This window comes from Heptranchias perlo, chromosome 42 (assembly GCF_035084215.1).
Source record: "Heptranchias perlo isolate sHepPer1 chromosome 42, sHepPer1.hap1, whole genome shotgun sequence".
NCBI lineage: Eukaryota > Metazoa > Chordata > Chondrichthyes > Hexanchiformes > Hexanchidae > Heptranchias > Heptranchias perlo.
This window is the reverse complement of record NC_090366.1, coordinates 10,200,217-10,226,913: the sequence shown is the minus strand read 5'-3', so window position 1 is coordinate 10,226,913 and position 26,697 is coordinate 10,200,217. Positions and strand designations below refer to the sequence as shown.

The 26,697-nt window shown below is 44.9% G+C and overlaps 1 protein-coding gene across 2 annotated transcripts in view; it reads right to left on the bottom strand.

Moving 5' to 3' along the window:
• LOC137306284 (hepatic and glial cell adhesion molecule-like) overlaps positions 1-24,806 on the bottom strand; it is a 32,473-nt gene extending 7,667 nt beyond the window's left edge. Inside the window, exons 1-6 of one of the 2 annotated variants that reach the window (XM_067975451.1) lie at positions 24,760-24,806; positions 24,381-24,590; positions 19,777-20,106; positions 16,607-16,876; positions 8,742-8,853; positions 90-171 (exon numbers count right to left, since the gene is read on the bottom strand). In XM_067975451.1, coding sequence (XP_067831552.1) covers positions 90-171; positions 8,742-8,853; positions 16,607-16,876; positions 19,777-20,106; positions 24,381-24,480 — 894 coding nt within the window. In that variant the 5' untranslated portion in view covers positions 24,481-24,590; positions 24,760-24,806. The remainder of the gene's footprint in view (positions 1-89; positions 172-8,741; positions 8,854-16,606; positions 16,877-19,776; positions 20,107-24,380; positions 24,591-24,759) is intronic. The other variant, XM_067975452.1, reaches the window with a different exon arrangement.
• Positions 24,807-26,697: the final 1,891 nt, after the last annotated feature.

The following is a 26,697-nucleotide window of genomic DNA, read 5'->3' as shown; positions in this document are numbered from 1 at the left end:
ACTTTCCTGTCCTTCGACGGGTTACTGTAGCAAACCCCTTTAATCTGCTGCGATTGTCTATTGCAATGTGAAATTTTCAAAATACTTACATGGGTCAGTCTCTCCAAGACGGCTGACTCCTGCTCCCCACTCCTCACTCTCGTCCGTTCCTCTTGGGGCAGTACTTTCCTGCTGATTAAAATATCACATTCAGAAAGGGAGCGACAGGAGCGAGCCAAATAGGTGAGCGAGGGAGCGAGTTCAGGACTAAGTTCATCTCATTGCTGCCTTTAGCCAACTGGGGAGTCACTTAATCATTTCAAACTGGTCAGATCATGTGTAAAATCTGAAGTGTTAGCCCTCATACACCTAATTGTAAAAAGTCGATGAATCCATGTTAATTAGACACGTGAAAATATCTGTTGAAAAAGCAAGTTTTGGCAGTGGACAACTAACTACAATTGAATAAATTGCAAGTAGGCCAGCCAAACAGAACGACTACAATGACCCTTGTTCTGGACTCGTGTTCCAACACTTCCCGGGTGAGAATGGATCCACTTTCTGGGAACGGGAAAACGCCAACCAATTAATCTTCATCGGACCACTAGGCACCGGACACGACAACGGCAAAACACCAAGCCCAGTCGACCCTGCAAGGTCCTCCTTACTAACATCTGGGGACTTGTGCCAAAATTGGGAGAGCTGTCCCACAGACTAGTCAAGCAACAGCCTGACATAGCCATACTCACAGAATCATATCTTTCAGCCAACGTCCCAGACTCTTCCATCACCATCCCTGGGTATGTCCTGTCCCACCGGCAGGACAGACCCACCAGAGGTGGCGGTACAGTGATATACAGTCAGGAGGGAGTGGCCCTGGGAGTCCTCAACATTGACTCTGGACCCCATGAAATCTCATGGCATCAAGTCAAACATGGGCAAGGAAACCTCCTGCTGATTACCACCTACCGTCCTCCCTCAGCTGATGAATCAGTCCTCCTCCATATTGAACACATGGAGGAAGCACTGAGGGTAGCAAGGGCACAAAATGTACTCTGGGTGGGGGACATCAATGTCCATCACCAAGAGTGGCTCGGTAGCACCACTACTGACCGAGCTGGCCGAGTTCTGAAGGACATAGCTGCTAGACTGGGCCTACGGCAGGTGGTGAGCGAACCAACACGAGGGAAAAGCTTACTTGACCTCGTCCTCACCAATCTACCTGTCGCAAATGCATCTGTCCATGACAGTATTGGTAGGAGTGACCACCGCACAGTCCTCGTGGAGATGAAATCCCGTCTTCGCACTGAGGACACCATCCAACGTGTTGTGTGGCACTACCACCGTGCTAAATGGGATAGATTCAGAACAGATCTAGCAGCTCAAAACTGGGCATCCATGAGGCACTGTGGACCATCAGCAGCAGCAGAATTGTATTCCAGCACAATCTGTAACATCATGGCCCGGCATATTCCTCACTCTACCATTACCAACAAGCCAGGGGATCAACCCTGGTTCAATGAGGAGTGTAGAAGAGCATGCCAGGAGCAGCACCAGGCGTACCTAAAAATGAGGTGCCAACCTGGTGAAGCTACAACTCAGGACTACATGCATGCTAAACAGCGGAAGCAACATGCTATAGACAGAGCTAAGCGATTCCACAACCAACGGATCAGATCAAAGCTCTGCAGTCCTGCCACATCCAGTCGTGAATGGTGGTGGACAATTAAACAACTAACGGGAGGAGGAGGCTCTGCAAACGTCCCCATTCTCAATGATGGCGGAGTCCAGCACGTGAGTGCAAAAGACAAGGCTGAAGCGTTTGCAACCATCTTCAGCCAGAAGTGCCGAGTGGATAATCCATCTCGGCCTCCTCCCGATATCCCCACCATCACGGAATCCAGTCTTCGGCCAATTCGATTCACTCCACGTGATATCAAGAAACGGCTGAGTGCACTGGATACAGCAAAGGCTATGGGCCCCGACAACATCCCAGCTGTAGTGCTGAAGACTTGTGCTCCAGAACTAGCTGCGCCTCTAGCCAAGCTGTTCCAGTACAGCTACAACACTGGCATCCACCCGACAATGTGGAAAATTGCCCAGGTATGTCCTGTCCACAAAAAGCAGGACAAATCCAATCCGGCCAATTACCGCCCCATCAGTCTACTCTCAATTATCAGCAAAGTGATGGAAGGTGTCGTCGACAGTGCTATCAAGCGGCACTTACTCACCAATAACCTGCTCACCGATGCTCAGTTTGGGTTCCGCCAGGACCACTCGGCTCCAGACCTCATTACAGCCTTGGTCCAAACATGGACAAAAGAGCTGAATTCCAGAGGTGAGGTGAGAGTGACTGCCCTTGACATCAAGGCAGCATTTGACCAAGTGTGGCACCAAGGAGCCCTAGTAAAATTGAAGTCAATGGGAATCAGGGGGAAAACTCTCCAGTGGCTGGAGTCATACCTGGCACAAAGGAAGATGGTAGTGGTTGTTGGAGGCCAATCATCTCAGCCCTAGGGCATTGCTGCAGGAGTTCCTCAGGGCAGTGTCCTAAGCCCAACCATCTTCAGCTGCTTCATCAATGACCTTCCCTCCATCATAAGGTCAGAAATGGGGATGTTCGCTGATGACTGCACAGTGTTCAGTTCCATTCGCAACCCCTCAGATAATGAAGCAGTCCGAGCCTGCATGCAGCAAGACCTGGACAACATCCAGGCTTGGGCTCATAAGTGGCAAGTAACATTCGCGCCAGATAAGTGCCAGGCAATGACCATCTCCAACAAGAGAGAGTCTAACCACCTCCCCTTGACATTCAACGGCATTACCATCGCCGAATCCCCCACCATCAACATCCTGGGGGTCACCATTGACCAGAAACTTAACTGGACCAGCCATATAAATACTGTGGCTACGAGAGCAGGTCAGAGGCTGGGTATTCTGCGGCGAGTGACTCACCTCCTGACTCCCCAAAGCTTTTCCACCATCTACAAGGCACAAGTCAGGAGTGTGATGGAATACTCTCCACTTGCCTGGATGAGTGCAGCTCCAACAACACTCAAGAAGCTCGACACCATCCAAGATAAAGCAGCCCGCTTGATTGGCACCCCATCCACCACCCTAAACATTCACTCCCTTCACCACCGGCGCACAGTGGCTGCAGTGTGTACCATCCACAGGATGCACTGCAGCAACTCGCCAAGGCTTCTTCGACAGCACCTCCCAAACCCGCGACCTCTACCACCTAGAAGGACAAGGGCAGCAGGCGCATGGGAACCACACCACCTGCACGTTCCCCTCCAAGTCACACACCATCCCGACTTGGAAATATATCGCCGTTCCTTCATTGTCGCTGGGTCAAAATCCTGGAACTCCCTTCCTAACAGCACTGTGGGAGAACCGTCACCACACGGACTGCAGCGGTTCAAGAAGGCGGCTCACCACCACCTTCTCGAGGGCAATTAGGGATGGGCAATAAATGCCGGCCTCGCCAGCGACGCCCACATCCCGTGAATGAATAAAAAAAAAAAATCTGCGGACGATAAATGTTTTTCTCTTCTGTCGATCGCCGCGGGTTACTGCACTAAGCCCCTTAATCTGTTGCAATTATGTGTCGCAATGTGGAATCTCCAAAATACTTACAGGCTTCACCAGTCTCTGACTACTGTCGGGCACTTGTCCCATGCTGTTATTATTGAGTTCTAGCTTTATCCGTTGAATAAAATCTCATATTCAGGAAGGGAGGGACAAGTGGGCGAACAAATTCGGTAATAAGTCTAAAATGTTTCAGCCTGTCGGCTTCCCCAACAGGCAGCTTTTACATGTCGACATCCACCCAATCATTTGAATGACCTTTAATGTTAAATATTTTTTTGTATGATTAAAAACATCAATTTACCCCTTGGATTATATCGGCGAACACGAGTACGGTAGCATAATGGTTACGTTACTGGACTGGTAATCCAGAGGCCTGAACTAATAATCCGGAGTCATGTGTTCAAATCCTGCCATGGTAGCTGGAGAATTTAAATTCAATTAATTAAATAAAATCAGGAAGAAAAAAAACTAGTATCAGTAATGGTGGTTATGACACTACCAGATTGTCGTAAAAACCCATTTGGTTCACTAATGCCCTTAAGGGGAGGAAACCTGCTGTCTATATGTGACTCCAGACCCACAGCAATGTGGTTGATTCTTAATGGCCCAGCAAGCCACTCAGTTGTTCAAGAAGGCGGCTCACCACCACCTTCTCAAGGGCAATTAGGGACGGGCAATAAATGCCGGCTTTGCCAGCGACGCCCACATCCCATGAACGAATAAAAAAAAATCTGTTGTGAAAAAAATGCAAGAGGTATAAAATGATTGTTCAAACAGAAAATTAACCCCACTTAGAGATAAAAAATAAAGATGCAAGAAATGCCAAACAATTAAATAACAAAAGATGGAAAAGAAATTGAGTCAATGTTCTGAGAAAATGGACTCAAGATTGAATGATATTTGAATGCATGTAGCATTCATAAACAATATTGTTGACTTAGAAATATTAGTAACTATGGAGTGGCTATAACGAAGACTTAGGTTTGTAAAGGAGAGGAACAATTGTGGTTATAGCATTTTGAGGAATGACAAGGGTGGATAAGGGGGATTGGGGTGGCAATAATATTGAAAGATTCTATCACAATACCGGAACGTAATGCTAATTCATTAACTAGGGTCTCCTAGTTAAGGCAGAATCCACATGGATAGAGTTAAGAAATAGGAAGTGAGATAGCACCATTTTCGGTATGCATTACAGACCATCAAAGAGTGGAGATAAGATCGAGGTGGAGATTTGTAGATATTCAGAGAGATACACAAGAACAGACTAATAATATTTGGCGACTTTGACTGTCCCAGGAGAACCTGAAATAAAGGTACCTCATATCTGATATCTATTGTTGACCTGGACTTTGGGATACAGGGCATAATTTCAAAGTTTGCTGCTGACACATAACTCGGAAAAGTAGTAAACAGTCAGGAGGATAGTCGCAGACTTCAGGAGGACATAGACAGACTGGTGAACTGGGCAGACACATGGAAGATTAAATTTAACGCAGGAAAGTATGAAGTGATGCAGTTTGGAAGGAAGAATGAGGAGAGGCAATTTAAACCAAACAATATTAAAGCAGGCGCAGGAACTGAGACACCTGGGGTTTAAGTACAGAAATCTTTGAAGGTGGCAGGCCGAGTTGATAAGGTTGTTAAAAAAGGATACAAGGTACTTGGATTCATAAATACAGGCATAGAGTACAAAAGCAAGGAAGTTATGCTAATCCCTTATAAATCACTGGTTAGGCCTCAGTTGGTGTATTGTGTCCAATTCTGGGCACCGCACTTTAGGAAGGATGTCAAGGCCTTGGAGAGGGTGCAGAGGAGATTTACCAGAATGGTCCCAGGGATGAGGGACTTCAGTTATGTGCAGAGATTAGAGAAACTGGGCTTGTTCTCCTTAGAGCAGAAAAGGTTAAGGGGAGATTTAATAGAGGTGTTCAAAATCATGAAATGTTTTAATAGAGTATATAAGGAGAAACTGTTTCCAGTGGCAGAAGGGTCAGTAACCAGAGGACACAGATTTAAGATAATTGGCAAAAGAACCATGAGGAAACATGTTTTTTGCAGCGAGTTGCTATGATCTGGAAGGCACTGCCTGAAAGGATGGTCAAAGCACATCCAATAGTGATTTTCAGATGGGAATTGGATAAATAATTGAAGTGTCGAAAATTGCATGGCTATGGGGAAAGTGCAGTGGAGTGTGACTAATTGAGTAACTCTTTCAAAGAGCCAACATGGGCACGATGGCCTCCTCCTGTTCTGTAAGAGTCAATGATTCTATATAGTCAAAGTGGGGAACATTTTTTAGAATACATCCAGTACTGCTTCCTCGATCAATATGTTTCTAGTCCAGCAAGGAAAGAAGCATTGCTTTATTTAGTTCTTGCAGTTGTTAACTGCTGGGAGAGTAGGGGAGCAATTAGGAAATAGTGACCACAATATGACTAAGTTCAATTTGGAATATAAAAGGGATAATGAAGCATGAAAGCTAAGAATACTGGGCTGGGAAAAGTCAAATGCAGTATAACCTCATTATAACGAACTCTGCTCATAACAAACCCTCGGTTTTAATGATCCCAACAGCAACACCCATTTTTTCAGTGGAAATCAGGCCCCCCCTACAATGAACACTTGCGCAGGATTGACCTGGATCAACTCAGATAGACAGACAGAATTCAAGCTAATGCTAATTGAAAGGTAACCAATTGTACTGCGAATCCCGCATGACATATGCATTTGTTGCCCGATTGGCACACAAGCTGCAACGGGAGTTGGGGAGGCAACTGAAGCCAGCCAGCTCAACGTGGGGAATTGTAAGGTCATCAACTTTGGATCCAAGAGAAACAAATTGTTTCAATAGGGAGAGACTGGGAGCTGTGCAGCAGCAAAGGGATTTAGGTGTCCATGTGGACAAATCATTAAAAGCTAGAGCACAGGTACAAAAAGTAATCAAGAAGGCTATTGGAATGTTTGCCTTTGTCTCAATGGGGAGGAAGTGATGCTTCAGTTGCACAGAACCCATCTGGAGATACTGCGTTCAGTTCTGGGCACCAGACCTCAGGAAGGACATATTGGCCTTGGAGGGAGTGCAGCGCAGATTCACCAGAATGATACTGGGGCTTAAAGGGTTAAATTATGAGGCCAGATTGCATAAACTTGGGTATAGAAGGTTAAGAGGTCTTTAAAATGATAAAACAATTCGATAGGGTAGATAGAGAGAAACTATTTCCTCTGGAGGGGAATCCAGGACAAGGAGGCCTTACCTTAAAATTAGAGCCAGGCTATTTAAGAGTGAAATCAGGAAGCACTTTTTCACACAAAGGTTAATTGAAATCTGGAACTCTCTTCCCCAAAAGGCAGTGGACGCTGGGTCAATTGATGCTTTCATCACCGGGATCGATAGATTCTCGTTGGGTGAGGGTGTCAAGGGGCAGAGGCAAGACGGGCTGAATGGCCTTCTCCTGGGCTGCACCTACCATGATACTATATGACACTATGATTTGGATGAAAGGCGGTTAGAAGGAGTCGAGGTACAGATCAGCCATAATCTAACTGAATGGCAGAATGGGTTCGAAGGGCTGAATGGCCTCCTCCTGTTCCTCTGTTCCAGGTGTTTAAAAAAATGTAAAGACGCCGCCGGCAATTGACGGGGACAACAAAAAAGCCGAGATGACCTGAGACATATGATAAGATAAAGGCTAACAACACGAGAGATAATCATGAGGTATATAGACTGTGCAGCAGAGAGGCAAGAAAGGGACACAGCAATCACTAGAAGGGAATATGCAAAAAAGCAAGCAGTTAACATTAAAGAAAATAATGGGGGCATTTAGAAAGATGTAAAAAAAGAAAAAATAAATAAATAAATAGAGGGTGGGATTGCTCAGAAATGAAACAGGCAGCCTAATTGTAGAGGGTGAAAGTCAGGCAGAGATATCAAATGGATATTTTCCATTGTTTTGTACAAATGATAGTGGAAGTGAGAACGTAGTTGTACTGGAGGGTAATACGAAACAATTCTTTGAGATAACTGTAGATAAAGAATCGGTTCTGAAAACATTTAGCAGAAAGAGCTTGACTGGCTGAATGGCCTCCTTCCGCACGAAAAGATTCTTATGAGAGACGGCCGCAGCCTATTTCTTCAGTGGTGCCAGTACTGGAGAGGAAGGTGGTGCTGGCTATCGGTGCCATCTCCCGGGCCACTGAACAGTATTTCAGAGCCTTTGAGAAATGTAATGATAAGATGGGCAAGGTAGAATTTGGCATCTGTTCCTGCCTTTGGTCAACTGGGCATCATTGTTTGTATAATAGGTGACACATTGGCATGGAGGACAGGGAACTTCCAATGCCTCCACACAAATCTTGGCACCTTCTACCCTATCCGACATTTGTGCCCGTTAAACTTAGAGCTACAAGGAGAATCTGGGTGGGTATTCTGGTATAATCAGAACTTTGTCAGTATACAGTTTAATCTTCTGATTATTGACCTGCACAGTGTTGACTACCTCTGGAAAAATACTCAAACTGAACTAACAGGCAGAGAGAAGAATTTCACATAAACATATCAAACTTTCATCTGGTAATATCGCAAACAGCCAGTGTGAGGCTGATACCACTTGGTTTCTCTCTACATTGTTGACCGGTGGTCACCGATTACGGTTATTGGCTTAGTACAAAGAGGAGAAGAGTCAATTCTCTCTTAACTCCCAATTCTGCAGCCGGTGGCCAACAACGTTAAAAGTTCACCTCTCTCCGGTAGTCCCTCAGGGTCAAAAATGCCTGTGTATAGATGCTTTCAACATGGGGTGGTCATTACACACAGTCCCAGCAGAACAAAGTCTTGGCCCAAGGGCAAGGGGAATCCAAGACAATTGGAGACCAGGCTCTGCTGCAGGACAGGGGAGCACTTCACTGGAGTGTCAACCTAGATTTTTATGCTTAAGTCGCTGGAGTGGGATTTGAACCCACAATCTTCTACCTCAGAGGCAAAGAATGCTACTTGCTGAGCCACGGCTGACACTGCGCACGATTACCTACTTGACACTAGTTCAGTGATCTGAACACCAAATTCCTACTAAAATAACAAAGTTGAATAAAAGTCACAGATTAATTAATTTAACTTTGTAACAGTTAAATTCAGTTCCGTATTCACAATATATGTTGTCCATACTCACGATAATCCATATGTCAAGCAAGCAACGAAGGCAGCAACAGATATGACAACTATAACAATAATTGTCCATTTTTTTGTTCCATTGTCCTGTTCACACAACAAATCAGCATCACCTATAAATGAGATAGAAGATTGTTAATCACCTTTAAGTAGAACCAGAGAAACATAGAAAAGATACAGCACAGAAGGGGGCCGTTCGGCCCATCGTGTCCACCCCGGCTCGAAGAACAACCAGGTGCCCATTCCAATCCCGCCTTCCAGCACCCGGTCCATAGCCCGGCAGCTTACAGCACTTTAGGTGCAGGTCCAGGTACTTTTCAAAAGAGTTGAGGGTCCCTGTCTCTACCACCAATTCGGGCAGCGAATTCCATACACCCACCACCCTCTGGGTAAAAAAGTTTTTCCTCATGTCTCCTCTAATCCTTCCGCCAATCAGCTTAAATCGATGTCCTCTACTTCTCGAACTCTCCGCTAAGGGGAAACAGGTACTTCCTGTCTATCTAGGCTCCTCATAATTTTGTACACCTCAATCAAGTCTCCCCTCAGCCTCCTCTGCTCCAAGGAAAACAATCCCAGCCTATCCAATCTCTCCTCATAGCTACAATTTTCGAGCCCTGGCAACATTCTTGTAAATCTTCTCTGCACTCTCTCCAGGGCAATTACGCCCTTCCTGTAATGTGGTGACCAGAACTGCGCACAATACTCCAGCTGTGGCCTTACCAGCGTTTTATACAGTTCCATGATTACATCCCTGCTTTTGTATTCTGTACCTCGGCTAATAACAGAGAGCATTCTGTATGCCTTCTTCACAACCTTATCTACCTGTACTACCACCTTCAGGGACCTGTGCACATGCACTCCAAGGTCTCTCACTTCCTCCATCCCTCTCAATATATTCCCGTTGTCAGGGTGACAGGATAAAACACTAACCATGCCCCCTGGGATGGCAGGACTGTCGTATGAGGAGAGATTGGGTCGACTCGGCCTGTATTCACTCGAGCTTGGAAGAATGAGAGGGGATCTCATTGAAACGTATAAAATTCTGACAGGGCTAGACAGACTGGATGCAGGGAGGATGATTCCCCTGGATGGGGGCGTCCAGAACGAGGGGTCACAGTCTCAGGATACGGGGTAGGACATTTAGGAATGAGATGAGGAGAAATTTCTTCACTCAGAGGGTGGTGAACCTGTAGAATTCTCTACCACAGAAGGCTGTGGAGGCCAAGTCACTGAATATATTTAAGAAGGAGCTGGATAGATTTCTAGACACAAAAGGCATCAAGGGGTATGGGGAGAGAGCGGGAATATGGTATTGAGATAGAGGTTCAGCCATGATCATATTGAATGGCGGAGCAGGCTCGAAGGGCCGAATGGCCTACTCCTGCTCCTATTTTCTATGTTTCTATGCCTCATTTTCAATTATTTTGTCACTTGTTGCCTGCGAGGACACAAATGGAATCACAACAGGATAACATCGACTTAACACCATATGTAACCACCGAATGAGCCAAAGTTACAAACAGGGTGGCCTGACTGTAGTAGCAGTTGGATCTACTCTCATGCAGGAGAAATATATCAGGTCCTGCAGCATTGGAGATATGATCACAGAATACCAAGCACAGGTCGTTTTGCTATTTTTTTCCCCTTCCTTTCATTATTTTGCAGGTAGAGTTCAACGTGGGGAAGTGTGGAGTCATCAACTTTGCGTCCGAGAAAGACAAATTGGAATATTGCCCTCTTGCGAGACACTAGGGCCTTTGGAGGAGCAAGTGGGGTCCATGTGCACAAATCACTAAAAGCTAGTGGACAGGTACAAAAGATAATCAAAAAGGTTAATGGAAGGTAGGACTTCATCTCAAGGGGGTTGGATTACAAAGGGAAGGAATTTACATGACAGTTGAATAGACCCTTGGTCAGACCCCGTCTGGAGTTCTGCGTTCAGTTTTGGCCCCTGCACCTCAGGGAGAATATATTGGCCTTGGAGGGAATGCAGCGCAGATGCTACCAGGTCTAAAAGGGATAAATTACGAGGTCAGAAGGTTGAGGGGAGATCTGAACGGGGTGTTACAAATGGTAAAGGGAGTCGATAGGTCACATGGAGAGAAGTTATATCTTCTAGTGGGAGAAGCCAGACTAAGCGGGCATCACCTTAAAATTAGATAATCAGAAAGCACTTTTCCACAGTAAATAAGATGTACACCAGTGCAATACTGAGGGAGTGCTGCACTGTCGGAGGTGCGTTCCATCAGATGAGGTGCTAAATGAGACCTGCTCTCTCAGGTGGACTTAAACGAACCTATGGCACCATTTCGAAGAAGAGCAGGGGGAGTTCTCCCCGGTGTCCTGACCAATATTTATCCCTCAACCAACATCACTAAAGCCAATTATCTGATCATTATCACATTGCTGGTTTGAGGACCTTAATGAGCACAAATTGACTGTCACGTTTCCTACATTACAATAGTGGCGGTTAAGCATTTTGGGATGCACTGAGATCCTGAAAGGCATTATATAAATGCCTTTCCATACGATCACATTAAAGTCACACATACGTCCAACAAACGTTAGAAACAAAAACAGAAAATGCTTTGAAGTCACTTTGGTTTTGAAGAAAGGTCTGAAAAGCTAAAACTTCTGTTCTCTCCACAGGCGCTGCCGAGTGTTTCCAGAATTTTCTGTTTTTGTTTCAGATTTCCAGCATCAGTAGCATTTTGCTTTACAGATAGAGCAACATAGAAACAGGAATAGGCCACTCAGCCCCTCGAACCTGCTCTGACATTCAATTAGCTATACAAAACCCTGGTTAGACCGCACCTGGAGTACTGTGAGCAGTTCTGGGCACCGCACCTTCGGAAGGACATATTGGCCTTGGAGGGAGTGCAGCGTAGGTTTACTAGAATGATACCTGGACTTCAAGGGTTAAATTACGAGGAGAGATTACACAAATTGGGGTTGTATTCTCTGGAGTTTAGAAGGTTAAGGGGTGATCTGATCGAAGTTTATAAGATATTAAGTGGAACGGATAGGGTGGATAGAGAGAAACTATTTCCGCTGGTTGGGGATTTTAGGAGTAGGGGGCACAGTCTAAAAATTAGAGCCAGACCTTTCAGGAGTGAGATTAGAAAACATTTCTGCACACAAAGGGTGGTAGAAGTTTGGAACTCTCTTCCGCAAACGGCAATTGATGCTAGCTCAATTGCTAAATTTAAATCTGAGATAGATGGCTTTTTGGCAACCAAAGGTATTAAGGGATATGGGCCAAAGGCAGGTATATGGAGGTAGATCACAGATCAGCCATGATCTTATCGAATGGCGGAGCAGGCACGAGGGGCTGAATGGCCCACTCCTGTTCCTATGTTCCTATGCTCCTAGATTATGGCTGATTGGTATCTTAACTCCATCTATCCGTAGGCTCCATACCCTTTAATAGCCAACAAAAATCTAGATTGAAGTTGCTTACATGAAAAAGGAGGAACTTGCAATTATCTCATGCCTTCCATGTCTTCAGGATGTCCAAAAGCACCTCATAGCCAGTAAAATACTTTTTAAAGTTTAATTTGTTTTCTACTGATGGCTGACAATTTGTGCACAGCAAGATTCCACAAACAGAAGGTGAGATGAACAAGCAGTTAATTTGTTTTTTTGGTGGCTTCGGATGGGCCACAATGCTGCTCGGGATATCGGAACATGTTCCTCTTCCATCCTAGATTGTGTGCTCAGGTATTCAAACAGGACTTGAAGCCGCAATCTTCTGCCCAAGGTGAGACACGAAACTGAGGCCTTCTCCGTTAGACGTAAAATATTCCATGCCACTTATTCAAAGAAGAGTAAGGGGAGTTCTGTCTGGTGTCCCTGCCCAATATTTATCCATCAACCAACATTATTAAAACAAGAATATCTGGTCGTTATCTCACTGCGGTTGGTGGGATCTTGCTGTGCGCAAATTGGCTGCCAGTTTGCTATATGACAACAGTGACTGCACTTCAAAAGTATTTAATTGGCTGTAAAGTGCTTTGGGACGTCCTGAGATCATGAAAGGCGCTATATAAATGCAATCTTTCCTTCTAAATGTGCACTTAAAGGAATCATTCCCTGGCCCAGCCATTGTTTTTTTTATTAGTCCTTGGGATGTGTCCGACATTGTGACAGAATTGCCCATCCCTAGTTGCCCTGAGGGGATTAGGAATCATAGTGTAGGATCTTGCTCAGAGAGGGTAGGGGTGACTGGACCTTCTCTGAAGGACATTATTCAAACCCGTTGAGTTTTTACGACAAATTATTCCTGGTGCCAGCCTGCAAATCACCAGATTTTTTGAACTCCGTTTCAGAACTTGGCCCGGTGAGATCTAAACTTGCAACTCTGGTCTGCTGGCAATTATCCTAACCATTAGGCTACTGTACCCTTCTTAAGCCCCATCTGAACGAGAATGATAATTCACAGCTCCATTGGAAACGAACGCCAACTGGTGGCTTAATGATAGGTAGGTACTGGGCTGTAGCAGCATCAAACTCAACTCACTTTGGACTCTCAAGCTTTGGACCCTCACAGTCGTTAAGAGAGGAGAGCGCCATCCTGGACTTGAAACCACTTCCTTATAGACGAAAAGCCATCGCAAAGAAAGTTCTGCATTAAAGTAGCCCAAGAGTGCTTTAAGACAAGGGGTGACTTTTGAAGTGCGATATTTTTCATGTCGGCAAAAACGACAGCTAATCAAAACCCAGAGCTATAAAACTTGTTTCTCAATGGCATTGGTGCTCCATCTCCCTCCTTATATTTGTGGTCAGTTCTATAAAGAAGCAGTCCTGTCGGATTCTACAGTTGTAATAAAGCATCAATCCCTGCATGATCCTTTCACATTTTACTTTAACTTCCGGTCGTGATCATTACCTTTACATCAGTAACGAACAAATTACCCGTGATGAAGAATGTAATTTATTATTTTTATATAAAAATGGGGTGGGAGTTGGGAAAAAGACTTCCGAAACACGCTCCACAGAGCCACTTAGTGTCCAGAAACTGCAACTGCATCGTGACAGTTGAAGCAAAAATATATTGAATGGAAAATGTTGACATAGCAATTTACAATGGAAAATAGTGACATGACCGAAAACAATGACAGCAGGATGTACCGATATGCACACCCTATGCAAAATTCAAAATAATACTAGTTAATCTCCTGTGGCATTACACAAGGAGTGTGGATTAACAAAGGAAAGCCAGCACATATTTGTTAAAGGCAAATCGTGTTTAATTAACTTGATTGAGTTTTTTGATGGGGTAACAGAGACGGTTGATGAGGGCAATGCGGTTGATGTTGTGTATATGAACTTTCAAAAGGCGTTTGATAAAGTGCCACATAATAGGCTTGTCAGCAAAATTAAAGCCCATGTAATAAAAGGGGCAGTGGCAGCATGGATACAGAATTGGCTCAGTAACAGGAAACAGAGAGTAGTGTTGAACGGTTATTTTTCGGACTGGAGAGAGGTGTACAGTGGTGTTCCCCAGGGGTTGATAATAGGACCACTGCTTTTTTTTATATATATTAATGACTTGGACTTTGGTGTACAGGGCACAATTACAAAATTTTCAGTTGACACAAAACGTGGAAGTGTAGTAAACAGTGAGGAGGATAGTGATAGACTTCAAGAGGATATAGACAGGCTGGTGGAATGGGCGGACACATGGCAGATGACATTTAATGCAGAGAGGTGCGAAGTGATACATTTTGGCAGGAAGAATGAAGAGAGGCAGGGCAGGTTGAGAATGTGATTAAAAATGCATACGGGAGCCTGGGCACCGCACTTTAGGAAGGATGTGAAGGCCTTAGAGAGTGTCCAGAAAAGATTTACTAAAATGGTTCCAGGGATGAGGGACTTGAATTACCTGGATAGACTGGAGAAGCTGGGGTTGTTCTCCTAACAGCAGAGAAGGTTGAGAGGAGATTTGATAGAGGTGTTCAAAATCATGAAGGGTTTTGATAGAGTAAATAAAGAGAAACTGTTCCCATTGGCGGAAGGGTCGAGAAGCAGAGGGCACAGATTTAAGGTGATTGGCAAAAGAACCAAAGGCGACATGAGGGAAAACTTTTTTACGCAGCCAGTCGTCATGATCTGGAACGTGCTATCCGATAGGGCGGTGGAGGCAGATTCATTCAATGGTGGCTTACAAAAAGGAATTGGATAAATACTTGAAGGGAAAAAATTTGCAGGGCTGAGGGGAAAGAGCAGGGGGGATGGGACTAACTGGATTGCTGTTGCAAAGAGCCAGCACGGGCTCGATGGGCCAAATGGCCTCCTTCTGTGCTGTAACTATTCTATGATTCTATGAGAGAAAGACAGTTGTATTCTTCAGAAGAAGCACGGTTAGAGAGTGGGGTCTAACTCAACCAGGCATACAGACACAATTCAATACATATCTTAAAGTCATACTTTCGGCATTTATTTTATATAAAACTTTGATTTTATATTATTATTAATTCGTAAAACTAGCAGCAACTTGGGAAGCAGGGTAGTAGAGATGATTGAGATGCAAAACTGAGAAGATTCACCATGATTACACCATGACAACTTCACCTAGGCAGTTGGCATTATAAATGCATCTACAGGAATTGATAGTGGAAGTGCATGCCTAGAATGATAGGATAGTAGAAAGGTTTCAGCCCGGAAGGAGGTCATTCGGCCCATCGAGTCCGTGCCGGCTCTATGCAAGAGTAATCCAGCTAGTCCCACTCCCTCCGCCCTATCCCCGTGGCCCTGCAATTTTCTTTTCCTTTCAAGTACTTGTGCAGTTCCCCTTTGAAGGCCATGATTGAATCTGCCTCCACCACCCCCTCGGGCAGTGCATTCCAGATCCTAACCTCTCGCTGTGCAAAAATTTTTTTCCTCATGTCGCCTTCGGTTCTTTTGCCAATCACCTTAAATCTATGTCTTCTGGTTCTTGACCCTTCCACCAATGGGAACAGTTTCTCTCTATCGACTCTGTCTAGACCCTTCATGATTTTGAGTACCTCTATCAAATCTCCTCGCAACCGTCTCTGTTCCAAGGAGAACAACCCCAGCTTCTCCAGTCTATCCACGTAACTAAAGTCCCTCATCCTGGGAATCATTCTAGTAAATCTCTTCTGCACCCTCTCTAAGGCCTTCACATCTTTCCTAAAGTGCGACGTCCAGAACTGGACACAATACTCCAGTTGTGGCCGAACCAGTGTTTTATAAAGGTTTATCATGACTTCCTTGCTTTTGTACTCTATGCCTCTATTTGTAAAGCCCAGGATTCTGTATGCTTTTTTTAACCACTTTCTCAACCTGCCCTGCCACCTTCAATGATTTGTGTACATATAACCCCAGGTCTCTCTGTTCCTGTACCCCTTTTAGAATTGTGCCTTTAGTTTATATTGCCTCTCCTCGTTCTTCCTACCGAAATGTATCACTCTGCGTTAAATTTCATCTGCCACATGTCCGCCCATGCCACATGCCTGTCTATATCCACTTGAAGTCTATCACTATTCTCCTCGCTGCTCACTACACTTCCAAGTTTTGTGTCATCTGCAAATTTGGAAATTGTGCCCTGTACACCCAAGTCCAAGTCATTAATATATCTCAAGAAAAGCAGTGGTCCCAGCACCGACCCCTGGGGAACACCACTGTACACCTCCCTCCAGTCTGAAAAACAACCGTTCACCACTACTCTCTGTTTCCCATCACTTAGTCAATTCTGTATCCCCTTTATTCCACGGGCTTCAATTTTGATGACAAGCCTTGATGACATAACAATTTTAATATTTTATCGATATAGAGCTTTATTCAAACAGTAGCATTGCATTCAACAATTCTTCGTCGCATGTTATTTTTTCGATTATTACTTACCTGAAATATTGAAATGCTTCTCCTCTTGACTAATGTTATTTTGAACCACACATGTGTACGTCACACAATCGGAAGGATTTATCTTCGTTACTGTCAGAACTGTGCCATTTTCTGATGTTGAACGCCTGCTATCGTTGGCCAACTTTGCACTGTCCATTTTCCAGTTAAATGTCGGCTTTGTTCCATTTTCAGTCTTACATATTAAGGTAAGATTAATACCCTCTTTGATTGTTTCCGGGTGTGATTCAATAATGGGTATTGAAACAGACACTGCAAATAACAAGAGGTTTAAATTAAAAGCAGAACACTTGCTTATTTTGCAAAGGCGTCAGGAAATATTGCACACGATTTCTCAGCAAAACATACTGAGAAATGCAAGGAGATGAGATTCAGGAGCAGACCCCAGGGCTTGGGTCTGTTTTCAGCTTTCCATTTTCAGTGTCTGGTGAAAATGGAATCAGGAACGGAATAATGGGTTCAGCCATAGAGGCATTGGAGTATTGGGGGGGCAACCTCCAGCCTTCTGTTGATATAAATGTTACTTTAAAGATGGACCAGGGATATAAAGAGAAGAACATTCTTTCTAAAAATTATTTGTCACTTTTAAAAAGGGAAGTGGATTGTTACTTGAAATGATACTAAGGGGATAGCTCTTTCAGAAAGCCAGCATGGGTCTGATGGGCCGAATGGTTTCCTTCTGTGTTGTAAAGTTATATAATATTACAAATGTTACGTGTTTTTACAGCATGAAACGATCCTTAAAGTGTTAAATTATGAGGACAGGTTACAAAAACTTGGCTTGAGTATGGAAGATTGAAGGGAATTCAGATCGAGGTGTTTCAAATGTTGAAAGGATTTGACAGGATAGATATGGAGAAACTATTCCTTCTGATGGGGGGAATCAAGAACAGAGGGACATCATTTTAAAACCAGAGCTCGACCATTTCGGAGTAAAATCAGGAGGCCCTTTTTCACACAAACGGTCGAAGAAATTTGGAACTCTCTCCCCCAAAAGGATGTGAATGCTGGGACAATTGGAGCTTTCAAGACTGAGATCGATAGGTTTTTGTTTGGTAAGTCTATCAAGGGATATTTAGAATAGGCAGGAAAATTGAGTTGAGGTGAAGATCAGCCATGGTCGAATTGAATGGCGGAGCAGGCTGGAGGGGCTGAATGGCCTCCTCCTGTTCCTAATGTTCCAGTGTCACTCTGTTCCTTACACTTCCTGGCAACATTTCCCATTGTAAATTCCTGTGTCCACACATAGAATAGATACTCCCTCAGTGCAGCACCTTCTCTGCTGGAAAGGGAGAATTACATCATGACAAGTATATACAGGCAGTTTCTCTTATAAATGTGAATACAGGAATTTATAAGTGAAAATATAAAAGGACAGAATTTAATGCATTCAAACGTCCTTCTCTCCAGTGTGGAGACCCTCATGTAATTAGTCTGTTTCACTCGTATCCAGGTCCTAGTCGTGGCTCATTCTATTTTCTAATGGAAATTGATTTTCAACTAAATTGGTAATCTCACCGCATACGGCCACACAGCTGAAGTAGTTATGTGATCGTGATGTAAGTTAAAAAATATGGATGGGTAGTTTTACTTTCCATCTAAGCCATACTGACCAAGTGACAATTGGCCACTATAGAGGGAGCTTTACTCTGTATCTATCCCGTGCTGTACCTGCCCTGGGTGTTTGATGGGACAGTGTGGAGGGAGCTTTACTTTGTATCTAATCCATGCTGTACCTGCCCTGGGAGTGTTTAATGGTGCAGTGTAGAGGGAGCTTTACTCTGTATCTAACCCGTGCTGTTCCTGTCCTGGGTGTTTGATGGGACAGTGTGGAGGGAGCTTTACTTTGTATCTAATCCATGCTGTGCCTGCCCTGGGAGTGTTCAATGGGGCAGTGTAGAGGGAGCTTTACTCTGTATCTAACCCGTGCTGTTCCTGTCCTGGGTGTTTGATGGGACAGTGTGGAGGGAGCTTTACTTTGTATCTAATCCATGCTGTGCCTGCCCTGGGAGTGTTTAATGGTGCAGTGTAGAGGGAGCTTTACTCTGTATCTAACCCGTGCTGTTCCTGTCCTGGGTGTTTGATGGGACAGTGTGGAGGGAGCTTTACTTTGTATCTAATCTATGCTGTGCCTGCCCTGGGAGTGTTCAATGGGGCAGTGTAGAGGGAGCTCTACCCTGTATTTAACCTGTGCTGTACCTGCCCTGGGAGTGTTCAATGGGGCAGTGTAGAGGGAGCCTTACCCTGTATCTAACCCGTGCTGTTCCTGATAGTTGATTGCTGAGCCTTGAGGTAGATGTCTGAAGCAGAAAATGTTCATTCCTTATTTGCTCACACCTTGTCTTTGATCACAAGAGGGGTAATATTACATTGTCACATTGAGTCTACAGCACAGAAACAGGCCATTCGGCCCAACTGATCTATGCTGGCATTTTTTTTTTATTCGTTCATGAGATATGGGCGTCGCTGGCGAGGCCGGCATTTATTGCCCATCCCTAATTGCCCTTGAGAAGGTGGTGGTGAGCCGCCTTCTTGAACCGCTGCAGTCCGTGTGGTGAAGGTTCTCCCACAGTGCTGTTAGGGAGGGAGTTCCAGGATATTGACCCAGCGACGATGAAGGAACGGCCGATATATTTCCAAGTCGGGATGGTGTGTGACTTGGAGGGGAACGTGCAGGTGGTGTTGTTCCCACGTGCCTGCTGCTCGAGTCCTTCTCGGTGGTAGAGGTTGCGAGTTTGGGAGGTGCTGTCGAAGAAGCCTTGGCGAGTTGCTGCAGTGCATCCTGTGGATGGTACACACTGCAGCCACAGTGTGCTGGTGGTGAAGGGAGTGAACGTTTAGGGTGGTGGATGGTCCAAAGAAGCCTCCTCCCTCCTTACTTCATCGACCCCTATCAGCAAATCCTTCTATTCCTTTCTCCTTCATGTGCTTTCCCTTAAATACATCCATGGGGAAACCCATGGGATCAGTTGGAACTCTGGTTTTACACCACACGCCCAAAATCGGGTGGGGCATAAAACCAGGGTTGCAACTGATCCTGTCAGTTTCCCAACAGGCCATTTCGGTTAAAATCGCCCCTTTTAAATAGTCTTTCATGTCCAGAAACAAAAAATCTCCCAGTCAAAAAATCACCCAGTTTATTAATCACTCACCATAGGGCTTCACTGTAAATGTAGACTTTTCTCTGAAGCCAAGTTTTGTGACCGTTTCAAGACCATAAAATCCTGCGTCAATTGGGGTGAAGTGTCTTAGCGTCAGAGAAATCATGTCATTTTGCAACTTGCATTCTGCTCTCTCTTGATAACTGCCGTACCAGTGGTTATCTGCAACGTGGCAGTCTGCAATCTGTTTCTCATTCCCATTCTGTTTGCTCCAGGTGGCGCTATCAATGGAGCCCGGTGGAAACTGGGCAGACAAGGTGAAGACCTTCCCCTGGATGGCGAATACTTCAGGCTCTGCCACGGTAATGGGCGCCATCGCCTCTGCGAAAAGAACGGCTAATGTGATTCGCTTGTAACTTTGGGCGTCTGAAATCCTTAGACCTCCTAAGGTGAGTTGCGAAGGAGGGAGCCCTTTGAAGGACCCAAACGTTGACCAGATTTGGGCAAGATCGCCTCATGTCACTATTCCTAGTGAAATGGGGCAAACGTTCACTTTAAACCAGTTATTTTAATGGAGAATAGCAAAAAAATAAGGAATCTTTCACCAATGTTGCACCTCTCTCAATATTGAGCACTGAAGACTCAGGGGTGCTGTTGGTTTGAATCATGGAACCCTCTCCAGAGTTAAAGATTTTATTAATCCTTAGATCATACCCAGGGGGTTACATCTTGAACCAATCTCAGGCCCATTAATCTCAATTACATAGAGAAGGGCAAACCTCACTGTTTAAACAGATTTAATCAGAGATTAAGGGAAAGACATCTCAGCACTGGTCTTCGAATCATAGAATGATAGAACACAGAAGGAGATCATTCGGCCCATCGTGCTTGTGTTGGCTCTTTGAAACATAGAAACATAGAAAATAGGAGCAGGAGTAGGCCATTCGGCCCTTCGAGCTTGCTCCGCCATTCAATATGATCATGGCTGATCCTCTATCTCAATACCATATTCCCGCTCTCTCCCCATACCTCTTGATGCCTTTTGTGTCTAGAAATCTATCCAGCTCCTTCTTAAATATATTCAGTGACTTGGCCTCCACAGCCTTCTGTGGTAGAGAATTCCACAGGTTCACCACCCTCTGAGTGAAGAAATTTCTCCTCATCTCAGTCCTAAATGTCCTACCCCGTATCCTGAGACTGTGACCCCTCGTTCTGGACCCCCCAGCCAGGGGAAACATCCTCCCTGCATCCAGTCTGTCTAGCCCTGTCAGAATTTTATATGTTTCAATGAGATCCCCTCTCATTCTTCTAAACTCTAGTGAATACAGGCCGAGTCGACCCAATCTCTCCTCATACGACAGTCCTGCCATCCCAGGGATCAGTCTGGTGAACCTTCGCTGCACTCCCTCGAAGGCAAGTATATCCTTTCTTAGGTAAGGAGCTACCAACTAACCCATTCCTTCTGCTGTGTCCCGATAGCCTTGCAAATTTATTCCCTTTTTAAGTATATGTCCAATTCCCTTTTGTTGCCAGACAAAAATCTGTCAACAAAAGCAAAATACTGCAGATGGTGGAAATCTGAAATCAAAACAGAAAATGCCGGAAACACTCAGCAGGTCAGGCAGCATCTGTGGAGAAGGAAACAGAGCTAACGTTTCAGGTCGATGACCTTCTCTCCGAAATGGAAGAAATTTGAGATTTAATAGATTTTAAGCAAGTACAGAGCCAGGGAAAGTTGGGGAGGGGTGGGGAGGATAGAACAAAAGGAGGGTCTGTGATAGGGTGGAGGACAGGGGTGATTAAATGGCAAAAGGGATGATGATGAGAGGCAAAAGGAGGGTGGGAATGGGACAAGTAAAGAAACAATGGATGGGTTTGGAGGAGCTGTAAATGGCAAGAGAAAAACCATTACCAGCACCTGCTGTCCGAATAAATGGGAGCACTGGTTATGATCGGGAATTATTGAAATCAATGTTGAGTCCGAACAGTTGTAAAGTACCATCTATCAATCTCAGTTCTGAAGTTTCCAATTGACCCCCAGCCTCAACCGTTTTTTGGGGGAGAGAGTTCCAGATTTCCACTCCCCTTTGTGTGAAGAAGTGCTTCTGCTCAGTGACAGTGCAGCTCAATGTCAATAAAGCAGGGGTGTGGAGCTAATAAAAGATGCGATGGGAGTCTAACCATGCTTGCTTCCAATCAGCATTCTCTCTCCATAAGATAGAAACTGCTGGTAATATTAACTGAGGGACACTTGAAGCATCTTCTGTATTAATAGAGTGTCAACCCCATTTTAACGCTGGGCAAGATCGCAGCCATGATCTTATTGAATGGCGGAAGAGGGGCTGAATGGCCTCCTTCTGTTCCTCTGTTCACCGTATCCCTCAAGATAGCCCACAGATCATTGTTATATCAATCAGTTAAGTTTACCTCCCTCATATCACCAGCAGTAATCTCTAGACTCTCTCCCATTAAGATTGTTTTGTTGAGCAAATATTGAAACTGTAAATGTTACTGTCAGTCATGGAGAATTGCAGGTGTATTGTCCCTCTCTCCCTGCCCTTGGGCGTATTCATCTCAATGGAACAAATCTTGCAAACGCTGAGTTAACGCGGTAAGGCTGGGAATCTACGAGTGACAGGCTATTAAGAGATTGATAGGGGCCTTCCTAACTGTGCAACCTTAACTACTTTCTTTCCAATTGGTTATTTGGTGCACCTCTTATGGTTCACAGCTAGATGTTTCTGCATCTGTTTCTCGTTTCTTAATGACAGGATTCATTGACGTCGACTGCCGTTCATTTTCTGTCTGCATTCTTCTCTCTGACACTGAATTGAACTTTGAACTATTGCATTAAAAATGACGCCCGACAGGTTCTGACTGCATTCCATTCATGAATCGTGTCCAATCCTTGTTTATCGAGCATTGTCTGCATAGTTGCCATGGTGTTAGCACAGCTGACGGACGCAGCCAAAGACAACAGGGAACGACATCAGTTAGTGACGTGGTGACGTTAATGTGCTAGCTCGTTGGTTTAAATGCACCATGTGACGTGGGACTGGCCCACACGGACCATTGCAACCCAATGTTTCATCCAAGTCGGCGCTGAGTTCTCTGACCTCACCGAGCGAGGGGTGGGAAGGGGAGGGGAGGAAAGGAAGGGAGGGGGCTAAATGGAGGGAGGATGGGAGGGGAGGGAGGAAGGGAGGGGGGGGGAGAGGAGGGGATAGGGGAGACGAGGGGAGGAAACTTCCCAATCCTGGTGCTTTTTCAGCGACCCCTGCTGGAAAGTGCATGTGTGTGGCCGTCAGGGGGAGATAAGGAAGGGATGCACTGCGATGATGCCCAGTGTCCAATAGCCTGACTGCATAGACTGATTGAGTTCAAACATTCAGAAGGAGCCAGCGGGACAAACTACGCCAAGTCCATGTGGGAGATACAGATTAAACAAACTGAAATTTGACAAGTGTTTTGGACACAGATCCCAAAGTGTTGGAGGAGCAAATAGATGGGAACTGACAATTAAATTGGCAGAACAATGAGGAGGTTTCTGTTTGTTAGGAGGATAGGGAAGTGGTTATGTTACTGATCTAGTAATCTAGAGGCCTAGACCAATAATCCAAAGCACGTGAGTGTTAATCCCACCATAGCAGTTTGGAATATGAACTTAGCTTTTCTTTAAAGTAAAAGTGACCATTAAGCTGTCAGACTGTCGTAAAAACCCAACGGTTCCCTAATGTCCCTTTAGAGAAGGAAACCTGCCCTTCTTACCCGGTCTGGCCTATAGGTGACTCCAGTCCCACTCCAACATGGTTCATTGTTAACTGCCCTCTGAAATGGCACAGCAAACCTTTCAAACTAGGTGCAACAAGAGATAGGCAATAAATGCCGGCCTTGCCAGTGGCACCCATATCCCCGGGGTGAATAAAAAAGCAATTAGCATGGATTTCAAAGGCTAACGTCATAGGAGCAAGAGTAGGCCATTCAGCCCCTCGAGCCTGTTCCGGCATTCAATTCGATCATGGCTGTTTTGTTAGTTAACTCTCTTTATCCACCTTTCATCCATATCCCCTGATACCCTTACCCAACAAAAATCTATTGATCATAATCTTGAATATGTCAATTGACGCCCCCAGAATCCAAAGCCTGGGGAGATAATTCCATATTCCCACTACCCTCTGTGAAAACGTATCTCCAGATTTTGCTCCTGAATGGCCTCGCTCAAATTTTGAGATTCTGCCCCTCTTGTTCTGGACTCCCTCACCAGAGGAAACCATTTCTCTATGTATCTACTCTGTTAAATCCTTTTAACATTTTAAACAACTCGATTATATCAGCCCCTTCAACCTTCCAAACTCAAAGAAACACAAGCCAAGTCATGGTTAGTGCCAGTCCTGATTTATTGGATTCAGTTTCAAAATTTGGTGGGAATTGAACTCAGCGCCTCTTGATTTACTGATCTACGGCCATAACAACCAGGCCACATACTTGTCCATCTAACACGTCTAGCCATCTCTCTTTAAAAAGTATTGCCTTAAACAATTTTAAATGTAAAAATGCAAACAAAAGGACGCCCAATCGAAACATCAGATCACCACCAATATCTCCCAATTCTGGTGCCAAGCTCGCAAAATCCAAACAATATGATGGAGACTTACCCTTGGAGAATAAAAGCACCAGTAGAACGCAGATGAGCCATTGTCCATTCAGCGTTTCTTGTTCGCTGCCCAAAGCTTTGCCGTGCACAAAGAGGCTCATCGTGCTAGCAATACCGAAAAGGCAATGATCCTATTGTTGTGATTTGGTGCTTTGGAGATCATCACAAAGAGCGCTGTCTGCTTGATTTCCACACTGTAGTCTCTTTTGCTCTGTAAAGCACAACAGAAAAGTGAAGAATTAAGGTGGTAACCTTTAAACTATGAGGAAACATAGTTTACCAGAGCAGTCATTTGGAATGCCAGAACTATTTATTTTAAATCGAGAATGCTCCATCTCCTTTTGTTTGTTGCCTGGTTCTTTCCCCGAAAAAGAAATTACCTTTTAAAATTGTAAAATAGCAAGTAGTTTGGGGAACCTGTGTATTGACATATCTAATCAATTAACCCAAAACTGTTACAGCCACTAGAGAGAGCCCCACTCTGAACCAAAGCTTCACTGTCCAAAGCTATCCCTTCTCTCCTTTACGCTCGATTGATGCAGCTGGAGTATATTGAGGAATGACTCGGTGCTATTGATATACGAACTTCTGATTGACATTGCAACGCTGACGCATTCAAATTCCGAAGTCTTGTGAAATTATCAAACGAAACAGCTCTGTGCAACGGCGGTGCGATTAAAGATAAGTTCAATAACTTAAAAATAAGTTTTTTTTTGAAAGTTTTGGCCTGAGTGAGCATGGTATAGGAACGAACAAGAAGGTTCGGGGGTTTTTGAGGGCGAGTCGATTGTGAATTGTGTAAGTCAATCAATTCAGCTAATCGTTTTAATTGCTTTTTCATTTCTCTGAATTTGGCACTTTTTGAAGTTACGTAGTTGGCAACTGATTTTGCTTAATTCTGACTCACACGTCATATGAAACTTTAAGGGATGTAGGAAAGATTATGGGCACAGGAAAAGTTAACCTAAAATCCAATCTAAATTAAGCTATGGGAGCAAACTGGGGGCACAGGTTCAAACTGGTGAAAGGCCTGATATGAGGAAATTCTTCATACAAAGAGTGATCGGCATTTAGAATAAACTTCCAGGTGGAGTAAAGGAGGTATTAGTGGAGGCAGCTGTAGTGCTCCAGAACTAACCGCACCTCGAGCCAAGCTGTTCCAGTACAGCTGCAATGCGGACAATGTGGAAAATTGCCCGGGTACGTCCTGTCCACGAAAAGCAGGACAAATCCAATCCGGCCAATTACCACCCCATCAGTCTACTCTCAATCATCAGCAAAGTGATGGAAGGTGTCGTCGACAGTGTTATCAAGCGGCATTTACTCACCAATAACCTGCTCACCGATGCTCAGTTTGGGTTCCGCCAGGACCACTCGGCTCCAGACCTCATTACAGCCTTGGTCCAAACATGGACAAAAGAGCTGAATTCCAGAGGTGAGGTGAGAGTGACTGCCCTTGACATCAAGGCAGCATTTGACCGAGTGTGGCACCAAGGAGCCCTAGTAAAATTGAAGTCATTGGGAATCGAGGAAAAATTCTACAGTGGCTGGAGTCATACCAAGCACAAAGGAAGATGGTAGTGGTTGTTGGAGGCCAATCATCTCAGCCCCAGGAAATCTCCGCAGGAGTTCCTCAGGGCAGTGTCCAAGGCCCAACCATCTTCAGCTGCTTCATCAATGACCTTCCCTCCATCATAAGGTCAGAAATGAAGATGTTCGTTGATGATTGCACAGTGTTCAGTTCCATGCACAACCCCTCAGATAATGAAACAGTCCATGCCCGCATGCAGCAAGACCTGGAAAACTTTCAAGTTTAGACTGATAAGTGACAAGTAAATTCGCACCATACAAGTGCCAGGCAATGACCATCTCCAGCAAGAGAGAGTCTAACCACCTCCCCTTGACATTCAACGGCATTACCATCACCGAATCCCCCACCATCAACATCCTGGGGGTCTCCATTGACCAGAAAATTAACTGGACCAGCCATATAAATACTGTGGCTACAAGATCAGGTCGGAGGCTGGGTATTCTGCGGCGAGTGACTCACCTCCTGACTCCCCAAAGCCTTTCCACCATCTACAAGGCACAAGTCAGGAGTGTGATGGAATACTCTTCACTTGCCCGGATGAATGCAGCTCCAACAACACTCAAGAAGCTTGACACCATCCAGGACAAAGCAGCCCGCTTGATTGGCACCCCATCCACCACCCTAAACATTCACTCCCTTCACCACCGGCGCACTGTGGCTGCAGTGTGTACCGTCCACAGGATGCACTGCAGCAACTCGCCAAGGCTTCTTCGACAGCACCTCCTAA